Source organism: Gorilla gorilla, chromosome 13 (genome assembly GCF_029281585.2).
Source record: "Gorilla gorilla gorilla isolate KB3781 chromosome 13, NHGRI_mGorGor1-v2.1_pri, whole genome shotgun sequence".
Taxonomy (NCBI): domain Eukaryota; kingdom Metazoa; phylum Chordata; class Mammalia; order Primates; family Hominidae; genus Gorilla; species Gorilla gorilla.
This window is the reverse complement of record NC_073237.2, coordinates 83,708,892-83,735,244: the sequence shown is the minus strand read 5'-3', so window position 1 is coordinate 83,735,244 and position 26,353 is coordinate 83,708,892. Positions and strand designations below refer to the sequence as shown.

The following is a 26,353-nucleotide window of genomic DNA, read 5'->3' as shown; positions in this document are numbered from 1 at the left end:
TGGCAAAACCTCTTCTCTACAATAAATTTTTAAAAAATCAGTTGGGTGTTGTGGCTCGTGTCTATGGTCCCAGCTACTCAGGAGGCTGAGGTGGAAAGATCTTTTGAGCCCAGGAGGTCGAGGCTGCAGTGAGCCATGATTGTGCCACTGCACTCCAGCCTGGGCAACAGAATGAGACCCTGTCTCAAAACAAATAAACTCAGAGCGGTAAGGGCCTTTCTAACTGTGATACAAAACCCATAAAAGATTAAACGAATTTGATAAATCTGACTATTTTAAAAAATATAGCTGTTTGGGACGATGAAAGACTTCTGGAGATGGATAGTGGTGATGGCTGCACAACCAACGTGAATGGACTTAACGCCACTGAATGTGCACTTAAAAATAGTTAAAATGACAAGTTTCACATTTTATCACAACACAAAAAAATATAATCATGGGGAGAAAAGTACCAGAAACAATGCCAAAAGACAAATGACAACCTAGAGAAAAGATGTGCAAATCATAACATGAACATAAAGCTATTTAATAGATAGAGCTCCTACAAATTAATAAAAGTCTACAAACCTAGAGAAAAATGGGCAAAGAGTATGAATAGAAAGTTCAAAGCAGAGACAAATAGTTCTTAAACATACTTGAAAACATGCTTACACTTATTCATACTTAAAAATTGATGAAACTACACTTATCAAAGTGGCAAGAATCAAGCAGCTGTGAGACAGGGAAAGAAGCCAGCTTTCTCTTGTAGTTGGGCTGAAAACTGACTTACGGTCTATGAAGAGTAACTTGGTAACACCTACAAGAATGACAGATGCATGTTCTCTTTCATCCAGCAATTCCACTTCTAGGAATTTACCTACAGATAGCTTCAACATTTTATACAACAACAATCATTGCAGAATTGCTTATAATAGAAAAATTAGAAAAGAATCCTAGAAGTTCACAGATAGAAAGGGTTAAATAAATGACAGTAAATCGTAGAGAAGAAAAAGGCATTTCTTCCTATGTAGTAATGGAATGATTTTCAAGATATGCTATGAGGTGAAAAAACAAAAAAGCCAAAGGCAGAACAATGTGTATAACATGCTACGATTTCAGTAAAAACATGAAAAAATTTATGTTTATTGTCTTAAATACACATAGAATATATATGGAATGATCTCAAGACTCACTAGAAGGAACTAGTCACTGGAGGGCAAGATACTGTCTTTGACTTTCGAACTGTGTGAATGTATTACATATTTCATTTTAAAAGATGTAAAGGGACCTGTCTGAGAACAAAAATATAACTCTTGTTCTCCATAACTGGCCATTCTAGTTAAGTATTGTTGGTGACTACTGTCTTAGTCCATTTTCTGTTGCAGAATGGGCAATTTATAAATAAAAGCAATTTATTCAGCTCGTGGTCCTGGAGGCTGGGAAGTCCAAGAGCATGGCGCTGGCACCTGGTGAGCATCTTCTTGCTGCATCAAAACGTGGCAGAGGGCATCGCGTGGCAAGAGGGCAAGAAAATGCTCACTAACTATGCTTGGGCCTCTCTTCCTCTTATAAAGCCACCAGTGGCGCTCCCACAATAACGCATTAATCCATTAGCCCTTTCATCCATTAACCCACGTATGAATTAATCCATTCATGAAGGCTCTGCCTTCCCAATCACCTCTTAAAAGCCTCACCTCTCAACACTGCCACACTGGAGATTAAGTTTGAACATGAGTTTTGAGGGGATAAATATTCAAACCAAAGCAACTACCATAAGTCATCAAACTGCTAGACAAGAAGGTCTTCTCTTTCCTAAATGATGGGGAATAAAATTGCCAAAAGATTGGATAAAGCTGGAAAAAAAGTACACCGAATGAGATGTCATCCTTCTCCTCTTCTTTGTACCACAGTGCCCCAGTGCTGACATCCTAGCGGAAGGCAGGACATGGCAGCTGAGTTCTGACAGTGGAGATGGTCTCTGGTGCCCCTCCTTTCCTGTGATTCTTCAATGCCCACCCTGGACCTTGTCCTCATGGGATAAGAACTGGAGTCCCATGGACTGGCTCCTGGTCCCAGCTTTGAAACCTCATTCATCCATCTCACCAATATTCACTGAATCTCTAATCATACATTCAGCACCTCCCTGGGTCTGGGGCTAAAGACTGAATAAGACAGACAAGCACCTGCCTTTCCAGACCTTGACAATGGAGCTAGTGATGTGCTCCAGCCTGGCTGTGCTGGCTCACAAGAGACAACTGTTCATTTTTCAGGAATTTCATGACCTGGTTGCTAAACACAGACACCCTTAGGTGATACAGAATCCAACAATGCTTCAACCCCTGCTACAACACCAAAAGCTTAAAACATAGCTAGCACTATTGCAATCAGCAGTGCTGAAGCCAAAATGAAGCTCAGCTTAAGGAATATAATTTGTACAAGGTGAGAAATAGTCTAACAGTAGATCACATATTAGATTTAATGGTAATAAATTTACTAGGTAAAAAACTAGTGAATTGGAATGCAACTCTGTCAAATCATTGTCAGTCATAGGTTGGCCACAGTAAAAATCAATAAAAGCATTCTGTGAGCCTACATTGGCTGAATGGAATTTATAATAAAGAGTGCACATAGTTTGTTATTAGTTGTAAATTGTGTTATATACCCTTTGTATCAGTACATGTATAGATATATGTGCATGTATATTTATACTGAGTATGTATATATACCTATGTATGTACGCACACAGGTATGTATGTATACACACACAAACATTTCAATTCACCAGTGCATTGAACTCTGCTGCCTCAAGCTTAACTTCTTTGAGCTCTGGTTTCCCAGTTTTTAAAAGAAGTATAGAAAACCACTTCCCACCTATCTTCGAGGGTCAAAAAGAAACCATATAGGCTATAAAATTGTTACCGATATCCTAATTCATCCCCCCAAAGTGGCTGATTTTTAAACACCTGCTTCAAACAACTTTCCCCTTGTCTTCTGGCTTTCAAGCACCTGTCTTCTTGTCTTCAACCTCTTTATTATCACAGGAAGAAGTGCAACCCAGAGAACAAGAGTTCCACAGAGCTGAAAACTGCTGTCTCCAGCTGTGCCTGTCCCTGTCTGAGCAGGGAGGACTTGGCTCTCCAAGGTCCTTTCACAGCCTCACACCCCAGCAGCTCCTCCACTTCCTCCCAGAGTGCGAGGAGGCTAATTCACACCTTGTTGTGATGCTGGCAAGGCTCCCGAACCCTCAGCACCAGAAGCCTATTTTTCCATCAATCAGTTTACACAATTCTGGAACCCTCTGCTTCTTCTCCCTAGGTGCAACTCCAAGCTCTTCCTATAGAAGTAATTTTAAGCCATAATTAAATCCTAACCTATTAGAACACATGATACACCTTTCTACAAGCATGAGAAGCAATTAAAAGTTACCTGGGAAGAAGTCAATTCTATATTAAGACTTCCTTCTTCCTTTTGGAAGCTCCAATTTCCTTTTTTCTGTTTGTTTCCTTATCTTTATTAACAACAAAAAAAAATCACAGCATTTCAGACTACTCAAACACACAAACACTAACAAAGGCACCCACAGTGACAGCCTCGTCCCTAGTGTCTGGACCAAAGGCCAAGCTGGAGAGCAGGTATGTCCTCTCAGCCCTATTCTCTCAGCATCCCATGGCTTCCCTCCCACCCCTACTTCACTGACGCCCCCGAGAGCAGTTACAACTGTGCAGAAACAATGCCACTTTCGAGAAGGTTGGGCCCCAACTCATTGTCATGGAAAAAGACCAGGTCCTGAGGAAAAGTCAGAAGCAGTGCTACCTCATTGCTTGGAGGATGCTGGGTGCTCCTGGGCCTGGCTGCCATCCCTGCGTCCCAGACACAGGGCAGAGAAAAAGGGAGAAGGACACTCCCCAATTGGCAGTACTGGGCAGCAGACAGAGCGGGCCACTGGTCATGTGACGGCCCCAATCCACCAGGCAGATGTCTCTGACATGATCAACCAGACACTCCCAGGGAGTATGGCTTTGGTTCATAAAAGGTTTGGGTAAACTACTCTCCCAGAAATCACAGGAAATCAACCAATCATCCTCAGATTCCTGGAGCACCGGGGCAATACAATTGCCATTGGGTTGCAGCGAAGGGGGACACTGGTAAACACCAACCCTCCAAGAGGGCGGAAATACCACTCCTGTCTATTCCAGAGTACTTGGCATGGGCCAACAGCAGTCTTTTTATAGGGGCAACTGTGGAAACCTGAGAAGAGGAATGAAGGTAATGGTGCATGCGGGAGGTGCCTGCCATTGCTGCCTGCTCTCCAGGGCCCCTTGCTGAACCCAGTGATAAAGCTGGGGTTGGGACCAGGGGCATCGGCCGGGCCCAGAGCCCCAGCCCCAGGAAAGCAGACAGGGACAAAGGCCTAAACAAGCAGGACTGGGCACAGGGCCCCAAGCTAAGCTGCTCTTCCTCCTATCAGTCCGATGTTACTTACTCCACTTGGCCAAGGAGCACCTCTTGCGAAATCCTCTGTTCTAATCTGCTCAGAGCAGTCCTTCCTGCGATCTCTACTTTTTCTTGACTACACGTAAATCTTTTTTTTTTTTTTTTCCTGGAAAGATATTACTGGATGGATGCCTGTGACCCTTTTGAAGGGGTGGCTGCTTTTACTGAGGGTGGAAGTTCATCTAACATTTTACAGCTGCCAAATACTGGGCGCGGGCCAGACTCTTCAGGCACCAACATGGATACCCACATAGCTGTGTAGACATTGATATGTCAGCAGAAACCTTTGTACATACGGTTCTACGCTACTCCACAGATACAGAGAAATAAGGAAAAAGTGACACTGCTAGAGAAAAGTTAAGCCATCCGGGCATGGTCAGATAACAGGCCAAAAAGACATTTGGCAAAGTCTACAGTCATTTCCAGAAATTACCATCCTAGACCCACCTAGTAAACAGTTGTGAGGCTCCAATTTTCAAGCATCATTAAAAAAAGAGCAAGATTTGACAGGATTGACTGGCCGACATCAATGAGATTGGCGATGGCAAAGGGTTAACATCAGTTTCCTTAGGTTTTCCCTTTCAAAGGGCACCCAGGGCTGGGTGCAGTGGCTCACGCCTATAATCCCAGCACTTTGGGAGGCTGAGGTGGGTGGATCACCAGAGGTCAGGAGTTCAAGACTACCCTGGCCAACATGGTGAAACTCCATCTCTACTAAAAATACAAAAAAAAAAAAAATTAGCTGGGTGTGGTGGGACACGCCTGTAATCCCAGCTACATGGGAGACTGAGGCAGGAAAATCGCTTGAACCTGGGAGGTGGAGGTTGCAGTGAGCCAAGATTGTGCCACTGCACTTCAGCCTGGGCGACAGAGCCAGACTCCATCTCAGAAAAAACAAAACAAAACAAAACAAAACAACAACATAAATGGCAAATATTCCAGGGCAAACAACTGTGCTGTAAAAATGCAGGTTCAGCAACAGATGCGTGCTGCTTTCTTTCAGAACCCCACTAGCCGTGCTATGGGGCAGATGGGGACCCAGGCACCCATGATCACTGGTGCCCATTTCCTCTTGTGTAGTAGAAATGCGGTCAACCACATTTTATTCCCACTAGACTCACCTCCCCATTCTGCTTTCAAATCTAAAAATATGACACTGGGACAAGCTAACATGGTAATAAGTACCAATAGATTTGGGGAAAATCATCAATGGGATGGAAAGGAAACAGGCATTTTATCTGAAGTTTACTCTACCCCAGCTAGCGGAGAGTGATCTGGGACCCACTTTGCACTTTTATGGGGCTGTCACCTCACAGGGTTATGCCAAGGATGAAAACATGTGCACAACACACTATGCATCTTAAGGAACTTTTCAGCAATTCCTCAGTTTACCTTTAAAACTCAGAGGAACCATGGCTACAATCCTTCAGTTCAGGATTTTGTAATTCTGACCAGTTAATGAAATGATCATCAGACAACAGGTATTTCTGAAGGGTCTTGCAAGATGTGGGGAACAAAAGAATGATTACACTTTATGGGCTCACAATCTAGGAAAGATGGGCACACAGAGAGAGGGGTGGGGGAGAGAACAGTGGGGAGTCTCAGTGCTGGATGAATGTGTCAATGAGGAATTACCCCAGGAGTTTGCAAAAGGAGGACACTGCTTGAGGTAGGAGTCTCAGGAATGCCTTCAGAGGGAAAATGGATTATAAACCCAGTCCACCGAGAAGAAGAGAGGCCCAGCAGATGGGTTCTGCAGATACTGACCACCTGCACCCCCGGAGGAAAGCAGTAACGTAGCAAGCCTGCTATCGGCGCCCACTAAGTGGATGCCCCTTCCTGGTTATTCTCCATCTGTCCCATCTGTCTGTCCTCCCCTGCCCCCAGTCGCATTCTTCACTCTTTCCTACACACTGCATCACCCTGGGTGGCTCCCTGCAGGTGGTTCCTGTCAGGTTTGGCTAATGAGAGGCACTGGTGGGACTATGGGGGCAGGAAGAGAGAGGTTGTGATGTTTCTTCCCTGAAGTGGCATGTACTGGTGACCCCCCTCTATGACTCCAGTGCAGCCCTAGGCATGGTACAGGCTCCCCTTCTGCTGCCAGACAGTACGTACCTGACCATCCCATAACCTACATCTGGACCATCAGAAGGGCCCAGCACCCTGACTGCCACACCTTCCTTTTGCACAATATCCTCCAAATCCACCCCTTCAAGCTTCTCCAATCCACCGAACCTAGCACATGGGAAAATGCCCCAATCGCAGGGTGCCTACATACTGTAGGAAGCATTCTTCACACCTCCTGCCAGGGGGCTGAAGAGCTAATTAAGCCATGTGGGCTGCCCCTGGCCACACACGCAGCATGCTAAACCATCCAGCCTGCTGGAAAGGCAGAAACCAGAGGCCTAAGAGAATAAGAAACAAGGAGCTACCTGACATTGAAGAAAAATTAGAAATCAGCCTGAAAAAAAAAAAAAATCACAGCTATTAGGCAGTTTAGAAACAATCACCAAGACAGCAAGCAGGATATCACCCTTGGGACAGAGCAGGCGGAAGCAAGGTCAGATAGCAATGGGAAGTTGCGGGCCCATGACTCATGACTCATGAGGCCTGCTCAGCAGGAAAGGCAAGGCAGAAACTCCATGTTTGCCATGGCTGGACTTAACCCCAGGGAGAACGGGCCCGCTGGGAGAACCCGATATGGCCTAGACCACAGCTATGACCTGGCTGGCTCTTGAGCCCCAACAGTATGGATGCTGCAACGCTGGCAGTGTGCAAGAGGATCTGGAATCCAGTAGAGACACAAGGGAAAAACTGGAGTAATGCTGGAGACAGAATCCCAGCTTCCACACCAAGGAGAAGGGCAGCAGCTGGGGGGCGGCAAGTACAGCCAGAGAGTGAACTCCAAGTTGGCATAAAACAGCAAGAGGCCACATTCATCTGCATCCCTTCGGAGGCAGGGATGCGCTGACTGGGATACTTGAGCAAGCCCATAACTGTACAACTCTCTGCTTTGTGTTCTCCCTGGGGATTCAGCTGAGTGTGCGGTGAGAGCTGGGAGCTAGGGAAAGGGGGGCAAGGGCACCCGCTGACCACTGCAGGGAAATGTGGGGAGGCTGGTAAGACCGACCTGCAGGAAAGGGTCATTAGGAGTGGGCAGGAGAGGTCAGCAGGATGGACTCTGAGAATGGGAAGAAAACGGCAGCTACTTGCCCCGCAGCTCCTGCTCAAGAGCACCCTGGTGGAAGCTGTTTGTTACCCACGTGGTCCCCTTTGTTGATGACCACAGATCCACAGAGTTGGAAGGGATCCTCAGAGGCTATCAACTCAATTTCCTCCCCAAATCAGCAATCCTTTCCTCAATATCCCCACCAGGTGGGTATTTAGTGCAAACACTGCAGTGTCCACCATTTGTGACCTCACTTGCAGTCTGCTCTGCTATTGGACAGCTGAGTTCTTCCCACTAAGCCAACCTCTGCCTCCTCATGGCTCCCACCACTGACCCCCAGTGCCCCCAAAACAAGCCTATCCCCATTCCAAAGACCATCTATGTGTGTTTTCATGGGCTTCAGAGCCAGAGAGGCTCAGAGCTCAATTTCAGTTCTGCCACTTACTCATTTCAGCAAATTAAATTATTTAATCTCTTTAAGCCTTGGTTTATTCATCAATAAAACAAAGCAGGGCTTAGCAAATCATGGCCCACAGGGTAAATCCAGACCATTGCCTGTTTTTATTAGAGCACAGCCACACCCTTTTGGATACATAATGTCTGTGGCTGCTTTTGAGTTACAACAGAGTTGAGTTTTTGCAACAGAAACCATGTGGCCCACGAAGCTTACCATATTTACTATCTTTACATAAAATGTCTGCCAAGCTCTGAAATAGAGGATCCCCATAAGAGGCTAGTTTGAGGAATTACATGCAGTAATATTTACAAAAAGATGCACATGGTGCTTGACTCCATAGCTAAGTAAAATACATTATTCATGAGATACTCGGGTTCTCCAGCTTTTGCCTTCTTTGGACTCCCCCAAGTTTGTCAGTGTCTCTCTCAGAACAGAACACTCTCATGTCCCAGATGCAGAATGACCTCAGCAAAAACAGAGAAAACAGAGAAACCAGCAACTCCCATTGCAGACATTCAATTTCTATGGTATAGACAAAAGCTGTATTTTCTTCTTAATGCAGTCACGAGGATATGGGTTCCACAGACATTTGTAATTATCAAAGCTCTCAGACTCTTCTCCAAAAGGACACTGTCATGACAAGTCTCCCTGCTGCTGAATTTGAGCAATTGCTTTTTCTCTCCAACTTAATTGTCTGGCTTCATCTTTGTATCTGTTACATTTAATCGTGTTGGGCTTTGTTCAATCCAACAATTAATGCGAACCCTCCTTCCATCATTCATTCATGTCACTCACTTAAATGTTCAGTTTGGGGCTGGTTCTTGTGCTCAATTCAATAACCAGAAAACAAGTCACAGACCTAGATCATGGGAGCTTCCAGTCTTAAGGAAGACAATGACATTTGAAAGTAATTATACAAATAGGTATGGAATTGCAGTGGCTATTTGAATGGAGAGAGAAAAGTGATTCAACAGGGCTCTGACACCCACAAGCCTCACCAGCAGGTTCTCCAGGTCATAACCATTGTCTGTCTCAGCCCAGACCTCTGGGACACAGGAAACTACGCACTCCTGGGAGAGTCCATACAAATCAAAGTACAACAGCAACTGCCCTAGACCTCACGCTCAGACCATCTGGCAGCCTTTTCTCTTCCCTCGCCAGCTCTGGACACCCAAGGTCAATATCTTCCCTCAGCTCATTCCACAGGGGTGTTATCTTTGCCCACTAGGTGCAGGCTCCTCCTTCCCTACACCAGCTCTAGCCTCCTAAGCACATCAGTCAAGGCTGATCTCTCTTGATCTTGTAGTCCCATGGTTCTCTACAGAGGGTGGGGGAATTTTGCGCCCCCTCACACATTTAGCAATGTCTGGAGACATTTTTGGCTGTCATAAAGAGTGTGAGGAGGTGGCTGTTACTGGCATCCAGTGGGTAGAGTCCATGGATGCTGCTAAACATCCTATTATAAATATCCTATCCTAAAATACAATGCACAAGACAGCCCCCACAACAGAAAACTATCCAGAACAGGCTGTCACTAATGCCGAGGTTGAGAACACCTGGTTTAGAGGAAGCAAGGCGAAAAACAGGCATTGAACACATCGTATGAGCCAGCACTGTGCTAGACATTTAAAACTTCTTTAAACTTCCCTTCCAAGACAGTGACAGTAGAACAGGACACAAAATGAGCTGCACCACCCACCACCCAATTTCCAGACATGGCTTAGCAGCTCGGGAGTCCAACTATTGCTTCCAGCATTTTAAACACACTATTCAAGGCCAATCATCTTTCTGAACCTCGGTTTTCAAATGTGAATTACAATACCTACCTCCAGCTGCTGGTCTAGAGTTCCTAGCAAATCTTAGTTTCCTTGTCCCCATTTCTTTCATGTCTTATTTCCAGTTTTCTCCAAGGAAGGCAAGGGTAGAGACATACATACATACCCACACTTGCACCCACCTGCTTACATTTTTACGTCGTCCACAAGAATCTGAATGAAGGAATGAAACCTCCAAGTCAAAACGATCTCTCCTTGGCTGAACTCCAAAAAACATTTTTCCATGCTTCATCTCACTTCCTATTTAGGCTTTCCAATACTGTTGGTTGTGCATAAGTCTGTCTATCCTACATGACTAGAAGCTTGCTGAGATAGAGGGCCCTGCCCAACACTGCAGCAAGATCATTCAGATATTCAATTAGCCCTTGAGGAATGAATAAATGATAGGCAAATATTACAGTTCAAATGAGTTTCCTTTAACAGCCTATTTATGGTACCTGTTTATAGCTTATTTGTTGTCTATTTGTTAGTTCTCTTGACGTTTTACCTAAATTCACCTTATAGACCCAATTTCCAAGTATTTTCCTTTTCAGATTTTGTCAGTTTTATGTTACTTTTACAAACTAAAGATACCCACCCAACAAGCCCAAAGAACAAGAATTCTTTAAAAGAAAGCAGCCTCTCGGCCAGGCATGGTGGCTCACGTCTGTAATCCCAGCACTTTGGGAGGCTGAGGTGGGTGGATCACCAGCCTCTGAGGTCAGGAGTTCGAGACCAGCCTGGTCAACATGGTGAAACCCTGTGTCTACTAAAAATACAAAAATTAGCTGGGCATGGTGGCACACACCTGTAATCCCAGCTACTTACTCTGAGGCAGGAGAATCTCTTGAACCTGGAAGGCGGAGGTTGCAGTGAGCTGAGATTACACCACTGTACTCCAGCCTGGGCGACAGGGCAAGACTCCGTCTCAAAAAAAAGAAAGCAGCCTCTCGCGCAGCAGCCATGTTTCTTGAACAAACTGGACCCCACTCCAGGGGAACAGAATGAGTACTTAGACATGTAAGTGGGCATTTACCCGCAGCAGCTGGCAGGGCCTCACCATTCAGTACATCCTAACAATCCAGCCTTTCAGCCACCAACCTAATAGGCTTTTCTTGGCACGGACAGTTCTGGCTTGGCAAAACACTCATTTTCACATCTTAAATTGGTACATGTCACAACTGAATGGAGCTTCAGGATCTGCTGTCTGTCTGACATGCTGCACAAGGCTTCTCTTGGTCAGGGACTCAGGTGTCCACACTCATCTCAGACTCCTTTCTCCATAAAGATCCATGAAAAAAAAATCAATTGTTTGTATCCCTAATCAAATTCCCAGTGTCTTATTTGGCCACTTAAGATGGCTTTTAAGCCAGGTGTGTTGGCACACGCCTATAGTCCCAGCTACGCGGGAGGCTGAGGTGAGAGGATCACTTGAGCCCAGGAATTTGGGGCTGCAGTGAGCTATGATCACACCACTGTGCCTGGGTAACATAGCAAGACCTTGTCTCTAAAAAAATAAACAAACAAATAAATAAAAGATGGTTTCTCATTGAAAAAGCAAGCTAGAAAAATAAAATCAGGCCGGGCGTGGTGGCTCACGCCTGCAATCCCAGCACTTTGGGAGGCCGAGGTGGGCGGATCACCTGAGGTCAGGAGTTTGAGACCAGCCTGGCCAACATGGTGAAACCCCATCTCTACTAAAAATACAAAAAATTAGCTGGGCGTAGTGGCAGGCGCCTGTAATCCCAGCTACTTGGGAGGTTGAGGCAGGAGAATCGCTTGAAACCAGGAGGTGGAGGTTGCAGTGAGCCGAGATCGCGCCACTGCACTCCAGGCCGGGTGACAGAGTGAGACTCCATCTGGGAGAAAAAAAACAAAACACACACACACACACACACACACACACACACACAAACAAAAAAGAAAAAGAAAATCTACCTTTCAGGAACTGAAGCACACTGCATTAAAAACACGAATTTATGTGCTCACATAGTCTCAGGTTCCCTGTAACACCAGGATGATATCCCTCAAAGCATTTCCAAGCAGCCTTCTTGCCGAGCAGCTAACTCCTCCTGGCTACAGAGCGGCTTTTAGTTGTCTCTGCTTCCTTAAATGCATCTCTTCCCATCTTAATAGATCCTCCTTAACATGAAGCTTTTCCCTCCCTTTCCCATGGTGTCTTGTGGACTTTGAAAAGGGTATCCCTTGAAGCTCTGCCTTCAGCAGCCAACTTTCAGATGCACAGCTAAATTCCTAGTCAATATGTTTCTTAGGAACCCTAAGCATCATCTAATGAGCACATAATAAGGTGGACTCACCAAGGGAGCTCGGCACATAAACTGAGTCCAGCCGGAAGGAGGCAAGGATACCTAGAAAAATGGAACAGACAAGCAAAGGCAAACTTGGCAGAATGAGCCCACCAGGCAGGCTGAGCCAAAGGAGAGACAGGCAGAGGAGAAGAGAGGGAGGAAGGATGAAACTGAGGAGAAGTGAGCCCTCACCCGCACTCTGCCTGTGGGAGGCCAGGGCAGGAATGAATGAAGAGGTAGGACCCGGGAACACAGATTCAGAAGCATGTTATACTGTCTCTCTCCCTCTCTCTCCTGTTCCTGCTCTGTCTTGTTAAATAGCGTCCACCTCTCAAGCACTTACTGGGTGCCTAGTACTGTGCCAAGCACTTTATACATATCACAGACATCCTCACAACCACCTTATGAATTAGCCGTGATGACTATCCCCATTTTACAGATGAGAAAAACTAAATCTCACAGAAGTCAAGTGACTTTCCCAAAGTAACAGCTAATGTGTTTTGTGGAGACAGGGATTTGGGTCCAAAGCCCTGAAACACTGTTCTAATTTCTGCATATGTACCTTTATAAGGCAACGAAATAAATATGGCTTACCATGCACTTAGCTGAATTCCAACCAACACCAGAGACAAAAGGCCATGTTCTCTACCCTCAGAAAACTCACAGTCCACAGGGGAAGCCAAGAATCCCACGCTTAAGTCCCCTGTAATAAGAATGCCAAGTGGCCAGTTATCTACTCCAAATCGTGAAGGAATACAGGAAATCAGAGCAGGAGCCTTCCTGGAGGAGTAGCCTAGGACATGCTCTGGAGAGGTTGCCAGGAGAAACCGGCTGGGCCATTTCGCATGTGTATTTCCTTCTCATTCTCCAGGTTATTATAACTTCTCTCAATGCAGATAAGCATTATCTGCACTAAAGAGAATGTTGCTTCTAAAGACAAGACCTACAAAATGATGGTTCATATTAATGAGTAATATTCTTAAAACAGGATCTACTCATTCAATGCCCAAATCACACTGAACAAAACCAAGGGACTTCCTGCTTCTCCATGGCCACGAGGCTGACATTCCCCTGTCCGCTCCATACGTGTCAAGCGTTATCTCTTCCAGCCAACGAAGGGGTGGGGAGGAACGCACAGACTGACAACGTTTCATCCTGTAGATATTCCACTTGTGCTAATTCACTTCCTCTCCCAAACAATTGAAACGGATGCCTGAGGCTGTATGTAATGGAATATATGATGGAGCCTGGGGCACACCCTTATCGATTCTAAATGGGCGAACTGTAAATATATTCTGTTTAGTCCATCTATAGTGACTTAGTCAGAAAAAGGGCAAAAGAGGCCTGGCCGTGAGCTCACTGGTGCCACTGCCTCCATGAATGGCAAAGGAACGGAGCAAGTGAGAAAGAGGCCTCCTCCATGTGCTGTGGTGCAGAAGGAAAAGAAACCGCGATCATCTGACGCCAGAAGAGCTCCCAGGAATGAAATCTGTGAAAGATTCTGGCATCGCTCCCAGCAGTTCACACACTGACTGTAGAGACTTTGAGTGGCAAAGCCAATATCTAGGAAGACAATTTTCTATATTCCCATCCCAAGTGCACAGAAGAAAACGCTGGCAGAATGGCCGGGCGCGGTGGCTCACGCCTGTAATCCCAGCATTGTGGGGGGCCGAGGCGGGCGGATCACCTGAGGTCGGGAGTTCAAGACCAGCCTGACCAACATGGAGAAACCCCATCTCTACTAAAAATATAAAATTAGCTGGGCGTGGTGGTGTATGCCTGTAATCCCAGCTACTCAGGGGGCTGAGGCAGGAGAATCGCTTGAACCCGGAGGCAGAGGTTGTGGTGAGCTGAGATTGCGCCATTGCACTCCAGCCTGAGCAACAAGAGGAAAACTCCATTTCAAAAAAAAAGAAAAGAAAATGCTGGCAGGCTGTGCTTTCAATTATACTGATTTATAGGCCAATGAAATATTATTTTAAGGTAATAAATAACTTTTTAGCGCTTTTTGCCTTACCAAATTCCTAAGGACAGCTCTTCTGTGTATTATATACCATTCAGCATCTCCAACATCAGCAGCACCCATTAAAAGTCTGTTCTCTACAGGATACGTATACCTGCAGTGCCTGTAGCTTTGTTTTTATAAAGCCAAACAGCTTGTAATTCCTAGTCTATTAAATATTACACTCCAAAGGTTGTAGCCTTTCATCACTTTCCCAGAGACACACATTTCTGCTGCTTACCCATACACCACAGATGGCCCCAAAAATTGAGCTTTACACAGAGGAGGCAAAACAATTTAGAAAAACTTCTCAAAGGGGGGTGGAAAGATCGGAACTGAATCAACACTAAATTCTGACCTCTTCTCTCTGCCTGTCCCATCGTATCCTTCCGCCACTTTTTTTCTTGCATTGCTTTAGGTGTACCTATCCTCTCTGAGGCAGCCCAGTCCTGGATAGACGAGGTGCTAGGCAGACAGACAGGCAGCTCAAAGGAAAATCTAATCATTTTCATGAATGGGGAAAAAAAAAGAATGGCATTGATGACTTTCTCTACATGTCTTTTTCACCTGGAAAATTCTATACTGTGGGTCAGGTGTCAGGGGTTGTAGTAAGGTCTCAAAAATCCTGACAATCGTGGCCGGGCACGGTGGCTCACGTCTGTAATCCCAGCACTTTGGGAGGCCGAGGTGGGCGGATCACGAGGTCAGGAGATAGAGACCATCCTGGCTAATACGGTGAAACCCTGACTCTACTAAAAATACCAAAAATTTGCCAGGTGTGGTGGCAGGCACCTGTAGTCCCAGCTACTCGGGAGGCTGAGGCAGGACAATGGCGTGAACCCGGGGGGTGGAGGTTGCAGTGAGCTGAAATCGCGCCACTGCACTCCAGCCTGGGCGACAGAGCAAGACTCCGTCTAAAAAAAAAAAAAAAAAAAATCCTGACAATCTTTTTAAGGTGAAAAGGAAAAGTTGGACCAGTGCAGCGACTCACACCTGTAATCCCAGTACTTTGGGAGACCGAGGAGGGCAGATCACCTGAGGTCAGGAGTTCCAGATCAGCCTGGCCATCATGGTGAAACCCTGTCTCTACTAAAAACACAAAAATTAGCCGGGCGTCGTGGCGGGTGCCTGTAGTCCCAGCTACTCAGGAGGCTGAGGCAGGAGAATCACTTGAACTCAGGAGGCAGAGGTTGCAGCGAGCCAAGAGCATGCCACTGCACTCTAGTCTGGGCGACAGAGCGACACTCCGTCTCCAAAAAAAGGAAAAGTTTATACAGTTTCAAAAGTAAAAAGCAATGAACTAAGACATAACTATTCAACAATGAAAAGTAGTTCATTTTTGTAGGTGAAAATTTATAATATCAACTGCACTTAAAATATTTACCAGCCAGCCTCATTCATCACATATTTCCTAAATAAGAATAATCAGGCAGTTTTGACAGAAAAATAAAATGTGTCCCAAAAGAAGTCTGTACCTCGAGCCAAATTTCCCAGCCAAAACCCATCAGGCTTATGAATATAAGCGCCATCAATATAAACTTTTCACACTTCAGAGATCGGCAGTTTACAAGCATTCATTTGCTCAAACATTATGTTCTTCGTCCAAAGTTGTATGTGTTTATAAAGGGGAAAAAAAAATCAACAACATTCTCCCAACCTCCTTCCCTCCCCTCCCCACCACTCTGGCATCTCTAATTATACGTTAGGTTACTGAATAAAATTTTCAAGCTCACAACTGAAACATCGAAAGGTAGTACATAAGGTAAAAGCCCCGTGAACACCAGATGCTGTGGCTTACGCCTGTAATCTCAACACTTTGGGAGGCTGAGGCGAGCAGATCACCTGAGGTCAGGAGGAGTTCAAGACCAGCCAGACTAACATGGAGAAATCCTCTAAAAATACAAAATTAGCCAGGCGTGGTGGCGCATGCCTGTAATCCCAGCTACTTGGGAGGCTGAGGCAGGAGAATCGCTTGAACCCAGGAGGCGGAGGTTGCAGTGAGCCGAGATAGCGCCATTGCACTCCAGCCAGGGCAACAAGAGCGAAATTCCGTCTCAAAAAAAAAAAAAAAAACAGAAGGCCCCATGATCACTTCTCAGAGGTAAGCAACATTATAATTCAATGACCACAGTGTGATCCATAAGCCACACCAGCTGTCAATGTCACCTAAAGACCAAAGTGACAAACCCGCATCACTATTGAACCACGCTTGTCAGGTATCTCCAGAGATTAGTTACTATCACATGATTGTTTTGTTTTGTTTTGGATTGGGACAGAAGATAAAACACAACTATTTTAGGTTTTAGATTTTTTATTTGTAAAAACCCACCCAGCACATGAACTCTAGAGCTGGGATACAACTGTACTTACCTAAGAAAGATTTAATAGTTAGAGAAAGTTAGTTTAAATCCATTTTAGTTAGATGATGTGGAAAATCGGAGTGTCAACTTCTTTTTTCTTCCACCCTCTTCTAACCGCACCTTTAAAAAAATTCGTTTATAATAGAATGTACCCAAAGTCATACACTGAATTTATTATAAGTAATTGTACTGTCATATAACCTCTTTCAAGGCCGAGAAAGGATGCATTCCATTTGTATAATTTACCCCAACAAACCAGAACAAAACAAGTAAATATTATCTTCCACATAAAGTCTCAAACAATCACACACCAACTCTAAGCTAGCCAGACTAGTTGTTGCATAATGAAATGAGAAACTGTTGGTCAGTGGCAGTCAGGTGCACGGGTCAGAGACAAGACTCTTAGACATTACATTACTCAAAAGTTAAATAACAATGAAAGTGTTTTTGGAGTTTTCTAAAAAGGTGAACCATTAACTTGGGACTTGAATAAAACTACGCCACATGTTGACATCATTCCAAACTGCAAGGTTGAAGCCATTTGGGAAAGGAAAGAAGGTCCCAGTGTGTCGTTAAGGCCTGCGAAAGTTCTGAGCTCAAAGAGCAGACCCTGTTGCCTCTGGCTGGGCTTCAAATGAAAACCTTCCATGAAGCATCTACTATTTATCCCTAACCATTTTCTCCATGCAGATGCTGAAATAAATTGGCATCAAATGGCTGCCTCCTTCACCTCTCTTAAATATCAACTTCATCTGGCTTTCAAAGATGGAAAACTGCCAAATCCTAAATAGCACAGATAATGAAATAGGCCTGGCCCTGGGTTCTGGGTCCATGTCTTGCCACCTTTTAATCAGCTGCCTGGAGAAAGCCACTTGACCTGTCTAAACACAGGTGGATAAAATGTGAAGGGAGGCAATGCTGGTCACTCAGCCTTCTTCCAGGTCAAAGTCCCGGCCAGGCGCAGCGAGAGGCTGACGCCTATAATCCCAGCACTTTGGGAGGCCGAGACGGACGGATCACTTGAGGTCAGGAGTTCAAGACCAGCCTAGCCAACATGGCGAAACCCCACCTCTACTAAAAATAAAAAAATTAGCCAGGTATGGTGGTGCATGCCTATAATTCCAGCTATTTGGGAGGCTGAGACAGAGAATCACTTGAATTGGGGAGGCAGAGGTTGCAGTGAGCCAAGATCGCCCCACTGCACTCTAGCCTGGGCAACAGAGCAAGACTTCGTCTCCAAAAATGCAAAAGGCCAGGCGCAGTGACTCATGCCTGTAATCCCAGCACTTTGGGAGGCCGAGGAGGGTGACTCACAAGGTCAGGAGTTCAAGACCAGCCTGGCCAAGATGGTGAAACCCCGTCTCTACTAAAAATACAGAAAATAAGCCAGGCACGGTGGCAGGCGCCTGTAATCCCGGCTACTTGGGAGGCTGAGGCAGGAGAATCACTTGAACTCAGAGGGCGGAGGCTGCAGTGAGCTGAGATCACGCCACTACACTCTAGCCTGGGCAACAGAGTGAGACTCCGTCTCAAAAAAACAAAACAAAATCAAACAAAAAAAAAACACAAACAAACAAAGTCCCTGAGCTCTCTGGGGTACTCTTCCCCAATGGAAACCACTCCCCTCTTGTCAGAAGAGTGGCTTCCTTTGTCTCATAATCAGAAATAAATTTCTACTAAAATAATATTCACTTAATTTATACAAAATGTTAGGTACTCATGGCAGTTGGCTAGAATGAAGGATGAAACTTCCTAACACATTTCCCTGCTGAGTCAGGCAATGTGACCTTGACCATGCCACTCCCAGATATCAGATATCCAGCAGCTCAGCCCCTCACCCCCAATCACCTGGAAAGAAGTGGTCTGGATTACAACTCTGCTAGGAGGGAAGAGAACAAGGTGGAAGAGCCAATGTTGCCTCTCCTGATATAACGCCTGTATACAACTACAGTCAGCCCTCTGGATCTGTGGGTTCTGCATCCATGGATTCAACCAACCTTGTACCAAAAATATTCAGGAAAAAACTGCATCTGTACTGAACATATACAGACTTTTTTTTCTGGTTATTATTCCCTAAACATTATAATGCTACTATTTAGGTAGCATTTACATTGTACTAAGTATTGTAAGTAATCTAGAGATGATTTAAGATACATGGGAAGATTACATCAGTTATATGCAAATACTATGCCATTTTATATAAGGGACTTCAGCATTTGTGGATTCTGGTGTCCCCAGAGGTCCTGGAACTAATCCGCCATGGATATCGAGGGATGAGTGCACTGGAATTTATCTGGACATCCATCTCTGTAGGTTTCTTATGAGTTTTTCATGGCTTTGCAGAGGCATATACCAATGATATGGGGCCTTCAGTTTCCTCATTAGCCGGGTGAGACACAAGCTGAGGGTAAAAGATCATGGGGGACCAAGAAGTGAGCTTCCATGTTCCCTGGCTTCCCGACCAATAAGCACCTCCACCTACTCTGTTCCTGGCCCCCTTGAACCTAAATTTGATGCCTGCCCTAGTAATCCAGCAACACACTCCCAGTGCCAGCAAGCAAGCATTCAACCAAACCGCCACTTACTAACACCATCATGCTTTCCCTTCACATCCTGGAAAATTATTATTAGACCTTCCTAAAATGTACACACTTTTAAAATCACTAACCGTTGCCTTTAATCTATGTAGCTGAACTTTATCTCTCTTAAAACTTTGGACCCTTTCCTATCAGAGGAAACATCTGAGAGCATTCTGAGTCAAAAATGCTAAGAGGAAAAATGTCACATTCAGCACAGTCCTATAAGGACGCAGAAACCCACCGGTGGCCTGTAGTTCCCATTTCTGAAGAAAAAACATGCCAGAAAGTCTCCCCCCTTCTATGAGCCACACAGGGTTGCCATTATTCATAGGACCGACTCCTGCAATCCGCAGTAAACCGGTCTAGAGAAGCACTTGGACTGCCAGGGCTTATGACAATTTCTTACTTCAATTAAAATGCCTATGGATTTTATGCCGAAAGGGGAATGTTTTAAACTTGAATTATTAGCTTCCAATGACCATCCAAACCAATGTAAAATATTTAATGCTCCACTTCATTTGTGTTGTTTAAAACTGATCTTGTGCTTGAAAATTTTGGCTGCTGTGCTCATTACTGTTCAGCCACAAAGAATGCAAAAACAAGAGCAGTTTTTATTTTGATGAGCGGCAGCCATTATATCCTAAGTGTTCATCTTCACCACAAGCCATCATTTGTTGAGGCCCTAATACATACATATTCTTTCAAGTTGCTTTACATATATTGATCCACTCAGTCTAGTCTAACAGCATGCATTTACTGAGCGCCTTCTAAGTGCCATGCATCAACCTGGGCATTAGAAATAAAAAGTGAGGAGCAAGTCCAAGGTAATGGCCCCATGGAGAAAGCAGATCATCAAATAAGCTGTTACTATGCAATGTGGTAAATGCTGTGATGGAGAAAACAGGTTATTAAAAATAATAAAAATGATATATTAGAGGCCAGGCACAGTGTCTCTGCCCTATAATCTCAGAGCTTTGGAAGGCCGAGGTGGGAGGACTGCTTGAGCCCAGGAGTTCAAGGTTACAGTGAGCTATAACTGTGCCACTGCACTCCAGCCTGGGAAACAGAATAAGACCCTGTCTCTAAAATATATATATATACATATATACACACACACATATATAAAAAACATATACATATATATATATATTTTAGACACATCACACTTAGTAGGTGTTCAGTAAATGCATAACTACCTGTAGACTAGAAAGACAGATTGCATGTCAGATGTTTAAAGCCACGTCTATAATTCTAACAACACTCTACCAGGGTAGGTGTCTCCCCACTTTCCAAATGAGCATTCTCAGGTTTTTCCACACTGCACACTGCCTCTCTAACAGTATCAGCATCAGCATCATCGTTTGCATCTTACATCCCCATTCTGGTCTCAAAATTACACTTGCCAAACTGCATTAGCTCATTGAGGTATGCATTAATCCCAATATTGATCATAGATACCAATTTGCAGGAAGTCTATGGCACCCTGCACACCGTGGGGAGAAAGGACCACAACAACTCCAAACCACAGGGCACACCCCAAAGAAACTCACAAGCTGGCTGCAAAGAGCAATACAAGACTAATAAACATAAAACAGGATAAACATGTCACTGGGCAGTCTATGGTCATGGACAAAGAGAGTCTCAGAGAAGTCACTTGACATTAAAAGGGGAAACTCATTGTGGAAGGATTCATTAAGGAAGTAGGACTTAGGTCTTAAGATCATATAAGGTCAGATTGTGCAATAGGAAAGAAGGCCAGTCCCTCAGGAAAACAGTGTACACAGAGAGGTGCCCAGGAGGCTCACAGGTTAGGCTGAACGACGGCCAAGGGTGTAACTAGAGCCCGACAATGGGGCAAGTCAGCCTGCAGCTGCCCGAGGTGCCAACTGATAAGAGATGCTAGGGCATCCTGGGGCATTAAAACACCTCGGTATAATAGCAGATTTATAAGAACTCCTCCCAGAGACTATTACACATCATGGAGGCAGTTCTTTGTTCCGCCTCCTGGGACAGAGGGTGAGACCCTAAAGGGCCTCCAGGAGCCAAAACTGAAGGCCACCAAGCACTCTTCTAAAGATAACAAGTGCATCTGCTGCAGGGACTTGCTTCTGATTGGAGGGTGTGCCAGCTCAAGGCCAGGGCTGCATTATTCAGAATCATAGTGGAGGCTGAATGCTGTCAGCAACCCTTCTCCCCATGACCCTTTTCCTATAAGGCATCCCCTCCCAAAGCTGGTGAACAGAAACTTAAAGAATATTGACTTGCCGGCCAAGTTATTAGCTTGCCTGGGGCACCCAGATGTCTCAGCCAGTCTACAGATAATATCTATATTTGTTTAACTCTCTACCGCTGATAAACTACTTTTACAAGTTAAGATTATTTTTACAACAGCCATGAAAAAAGCACTAGACCTCTCATATTATAGAGGAAAATCCTGAGTGTCAGAGTGGGTAAATGGCCTGTTCAAGAAAACTGGCAAGTTGCAGAGCCAGGTTTTGGACCAGGGTATCTGTCCAGTGGCCCATCTGCTCTATTACTGCTGCAGATGGACTGCTGCAATAGTTGCAATACTTTATAAAGTTCCTGACCGTTGACAGAGAGCTTTTACAGAAGTCTTTGGCAGTACACACAAATACGAACGTTTTCAATTTTCCTAAAAGTAAAATAACATTAACAATAATACTTGTACTCTACTTCTTTAAAAATCCATCTTTCCTCCTGGCTATGTACTTTGTCTCACTACATTTATAAGGTAAGTGAATCGTTATTATTTAGATGACTGCTAAAGATATGTAAGTAAAGTCTTTTTTTTTTTCTTTTTTTTTGAGACAGAGTCTCGCTGTGTCACCCAGGCTGGAGTGCAGTGGTGCGATATCCACTCACTGCAACCTCCGCCTCCCAGGTTCAAGCGATTCTCATGCCTCAGCCTCCCAAATAGCTGGGACTACAGGCATGCGCCACGGCGACTGGCCAATTAAAGTCTTAAATCTTAGATAATTTTTTTTGTATTTTTAGTAGAGACAGGGTTTCACTATGTTAGCCAGGCTGGTCTTGAACTCCTGACCTCGTGATTTGCCCACCTCAGCCTCCCAAAAGTGCCAGGATTACAGGTGTGAGCCACCGCGCCTGGCCAAGTAAAGTCTTAAATCTTAGATACTGGTGTACTAGTAATTCACTGCTTAGAATGACCTTGCATTTGTGCCACATATCTGCCCATTTCCATTTTCCTGCCACCAAACTTCTGCCTCCACTCCCAATCTTCCCTCAGTGACACGTGATGTCATATAAGCAGCATCTTCCTACATGTCCATTTTACATTAGGACTTGTTTTCAGGAAGTGGCTACATCCAAGGCAGACATAAAATCACAGGACTTGAAAAATTTTCCAAAAAACAATCATTCACTCATTTTTTGGCAAAAACAATAGCAGTTATACAAGATAGATGAGTCTGTACATTTCATTTTTAAAAACTTCAGACTTCCAGTTTTTCAGAGCATTTCTTTAAAATTCCTAGGTCACACAAATTATTTAATAAACAATTTGTCAATTTGCCTTGCACAGTGGGGAGAACGTTATACACAGAAATATACATTGAGCAAATCAAAGTGCTAGTGACAAATAAGCAAGCCACCTCCCTCCCCTCATCATCACGCCCACGAAATAAAGATCAAAAACTCCCTTCGCCAACCACAGGGAGGCCTCTTTTTCTATTTCTTTCTCATAACACATAATTGTACCAAAAAAAAATCATAATGAAAATAAGGTCAATATACTTAATCCATAATATAATAATCTCAACTAATTTTAGTCATCTCTCTTTCTAACAACACTTAAATGATCAGGCCACACTATGCAAATCAAATTAAAATTTATTTTTTTGCTTTTTTCTTCCAGTCCCAAAGGAAAACTCCAAATACCACTCATCTTGCTGAAAACCACAGGAAAGTTATTTAATTCCAGTTAAACCAAGTATTTCACCCACACACTCTTAAACTTTAATCTTAAACATATCCATGAAATGTGATTTTTGAAGAGCTTTCCTTATTTACTCACCAGATCATCAATATACACAGAGCTCTTCCTAAGCACAGGCCCCCATCTATGTTTTCAGTCGATACTAAATATTTAGAGAAATACTCTGTTACAGTAACTTTTTAAAAAATTCTACACTATCGTTTGAATTTTTAAAAAAAATTTAGTTAAGCTTAGTTTCCATAATTCTCATTAGGCAATCCAGGATGTGGGTGTTTTTTAATTTCCTTTTCATGGAGAAAAAGGAAGCTTTGTATCAGGACATCAGATGTATATGGGAAAATACATATTTCAATGCACATATAAGTAAATACATATTTTGTTTGTTTAAAGATCCTTTTGCCTACTCCACTCACAATGTAAATACACCACAGTCAAATTCCATAAATTCAGTTTTAAATGTATGTATGAAAACTAGGTTTTCTACTAAAGTTGACCAGAGCCCAAAACACTCTGTCTAATACACAGTCAAAGGAAACAGCAATCAGCCCTTAGATGCCCCGAAAGAAACCATTCTTTGTTTACCTAGAAACGGAAAGATTTTACACTGAGAATCACAGCTGCTACAGCAATGGAGGTATGCTCTGAATCCAGATAGCCATATTAGACTCTCATTGATTTGTTAAAAAATTAACATTGTAAATGAAACCAAAGCAACCACCAACACCAACCAGGTAATTAAATTCCTGGTTGGAAGAAGTTTCAAAATCCAAGCCCAATGTCAACATCTGGCAAGTCTCCATTTACCACCTACCAATACTTGCTCAAATTACACTGAAAATTTAGATAGAGGGTAAAGTACTAAGATTTTTAAAACCTATTAATTAGTTTGTACCCTCCGTTTAAATCACACATAAAAGCTAACTCCAATTGCAATTATAATCTTAGTGTTTGTCCTGTTGTCACAGAAGGGCAAGGGCTGACAAGAGTTAGCACGGACAATTAAATCTGATTTTGTCCAGGGGACTTGATCAATATACTGTGCATCATAATCTAGCCCTGAACTGCTGCCTCTCCTCCACCCCCAGGCCCTTGGATCAGGCGGTTTACCGCTGGGTTAGTAACTCTTTTCTCTATGATTTGCGCATCTCCAGAAAGGGCGAGGGAGACGCCTGATTCAAACTGCATTTGTTTACCACCCAATGGCCCCATCGTTATGCATTTCCACAATCCAGGAGGGTACGCTTCTGGCACCCCCTTTACCTGCCAAGTTCCTCGCCGGTGTCGTAGTAATCATCCACGTTTTCCTGCCTGAACACGGTCATGATAAACTGTCACGCCTCACCAAAGCCCAGGGCACTTCAGCTCCGCTTCCCAGACCATCACCACCGCTCCTGCGCCTCCGTAGCCCCCTCATGCATCAGTCTCCAGTCCTTTTGAAAAAAAAAAAAAGGCAATAATAATAGTAAAATGGCAACCCCAAAAGGAAGTAGACCTCCCCGGCGCTAAGACCCCGCTCGCTGAAGACCGGGTCTCCGGAGCTGCCCCTCCTCGCGGGGTGGAGAGGAGCACCCTTTGTTAAAGCTGGGCGGCCAGGGACGCCCCCGACCCCTCAGCCCCGCGCGCGCGTGGGGCCGGGCACCACGGCACCCCGAGGTCCGCGTCCCCAAACGCTAGGCGGTCTGTTGGGATCAGAACCGGCTCCGGAAGTGACTGGCCTCCCCGCCTCCCCTTTCTCTGTACACATGCCCACCCAGCTTTCCCACCTCCAGGGACGCCGCGGAAGAATGAAGCCCTCGCCCAGACGGTACGCGCCTCACTGGGAGCAATCTCTCTCCAGCCTGCGGCAACGGTGGCACCCCCGCGCCACCTCTCGGCTCCCGCGCCTCTCCTAACACCGTGGTCACCCTCACCCCTTCCCCGAGCGAGGCAGTCCCCAGAGCCACATTCCTGGCGACTCCCTCTCCGTTACCCGGCCGACCCGGCGTGCGGCCGCCCGGGGGAGCAAGGGAGGGAAGGGAGCGGCCCACCGAGGCGCGGCAGTCCGCTCCAGATCCCCGCGCCCCGACACAAAGCGCCTGGTCGGGCCGGCGCCACCTGTTCTCACCCGGCCCGCGGGGCTGGGAAAGCCTCCCGGCTGCGATCGCACTTCTCCCCGAAGCCAAGTTTCGCTCCGCCTTGGCCTTCCCAGTTGCTAGAAGCACTGCCCGGACAAACCCCACCGCGCCCTGGCTGGGAAAGCAAAAGCCGGCGCCGGGGGTCGGGGGGACCGGGGAGCCGCGCCTGGCTACTCACCCGGGCGCCTGGGAGCTCCCCCGGTCCCTCCGGAGCGCTGTCGGAGGCCGACCATAGGCGCCAGCGCCGGAGACTAGCCGGGGCGGCGGCGGGAACACAGCTAGGGAGGGAGTGGGGGGCGCAGATCCCTCCCAGGCGCCGGCTCCAGACCCTGCCGCTGCGAGTTGCCGAGTCCCCTCCGCGGAGGGAACAAAGTCCCCGGCGTTGGCTCGGCCCGGCTGTCCTGCTCAGACTCCGAAGCAGCCTCTCGGCTCCTTGCCGCCTTTTGGGCGGAGGGCGGCCGGCAGGCGGCCAATGGGGACCCTGCAAGCGGGCTGGCGGCGCGGCCCACCCACCTCCGAGCTGCCCTGCCAGGCCGGCGCTGCGGGTTCTGCGCGGCGCTCGCTGCTCCTCCCAGCTCCGCGCTCCGGGCTCGCTGGCGCGCTCTACCGCGCACACCCCGCACACACCCACTCGCCCCACACCCACGCCGGCCGGGGAGCCAGTGCGTCCGCCCGGAACGCGGGCGCCCCACCTGTGACACATTGCTAAGCTGCCCTCTGACTGGGTTCTAGGGAAACACGGTTCTTTCGTCCCGAGATGTGTACTGGGATCCCAGCTTGTGCCGGGCACGGTGCTTGGTATGGGAAAATCACATAGAACAAAACAGATTTTTTTTAAATCCCTGCCTTCCGGAAACCTGCATTCTGGTGGGACAGATAGATAATAAATATGTAAGCTAATTAATAAGGTAATTTTGGAGGATCAGTCCTACGTTTACCACGAAACAGGTTAATGGAATAGAGAATGGCAGGAAGGGAGCGTACCTCATTAGACTGGGTTCCTCTGCCGGACTGGTGTTGGAGGCAAGAAGGTTTGCAATCCGAAGAAAGGGTTGAGGTCTCCGAGACCCAAAGAAGCAACAGAAACGCAGAGTTTATTT

At 45.7% G+C, this 26,353-nt stretch overlaps 1 protein-coding gene across 7 annotated transcripts in view; it reads right to left on the bottom strand.

Moving 5' to 3' along the window:
* Nucleotides 1-25,950, bottom strand: part of DAPK1 (death associated protein kinase 1) — a 208,435-nt gene extending 182,485 nt beyond the window's left edge. For 2 of the 7 annotated variants that reach the window (XM_031014580.3, XM_063696527.1), the window contains exons 1-2: nucleotides 24,903-25,119; nucleotides 24,400-24,569 (exon numbers count right to left, since the gene is read on the bottom strand). In XM_031014580.3, the coding sequence (XP_030870440.3) occupies nucleotides 24,400-24,461 (62 nt within the window). In that variant the 5' untranslated portion in view covers nucleotides 24,462-24,569; nucleotides 24,903-25,119. Of the gene's footprint in view, nucleotides 1-24,399; nucleotides 24,570-24,902; nucleotides 25,120-25,243 lie in introns of those variants that run through there. The other 5 variants (XM_055351504.2, XM_055351500.2, XM_055351499.2 and 2 more) reach the window with 5 other exon arrangements.
* Between the last annotated feature and the right edge of the window lie 403 nt (nucleotides 25,951-26,353).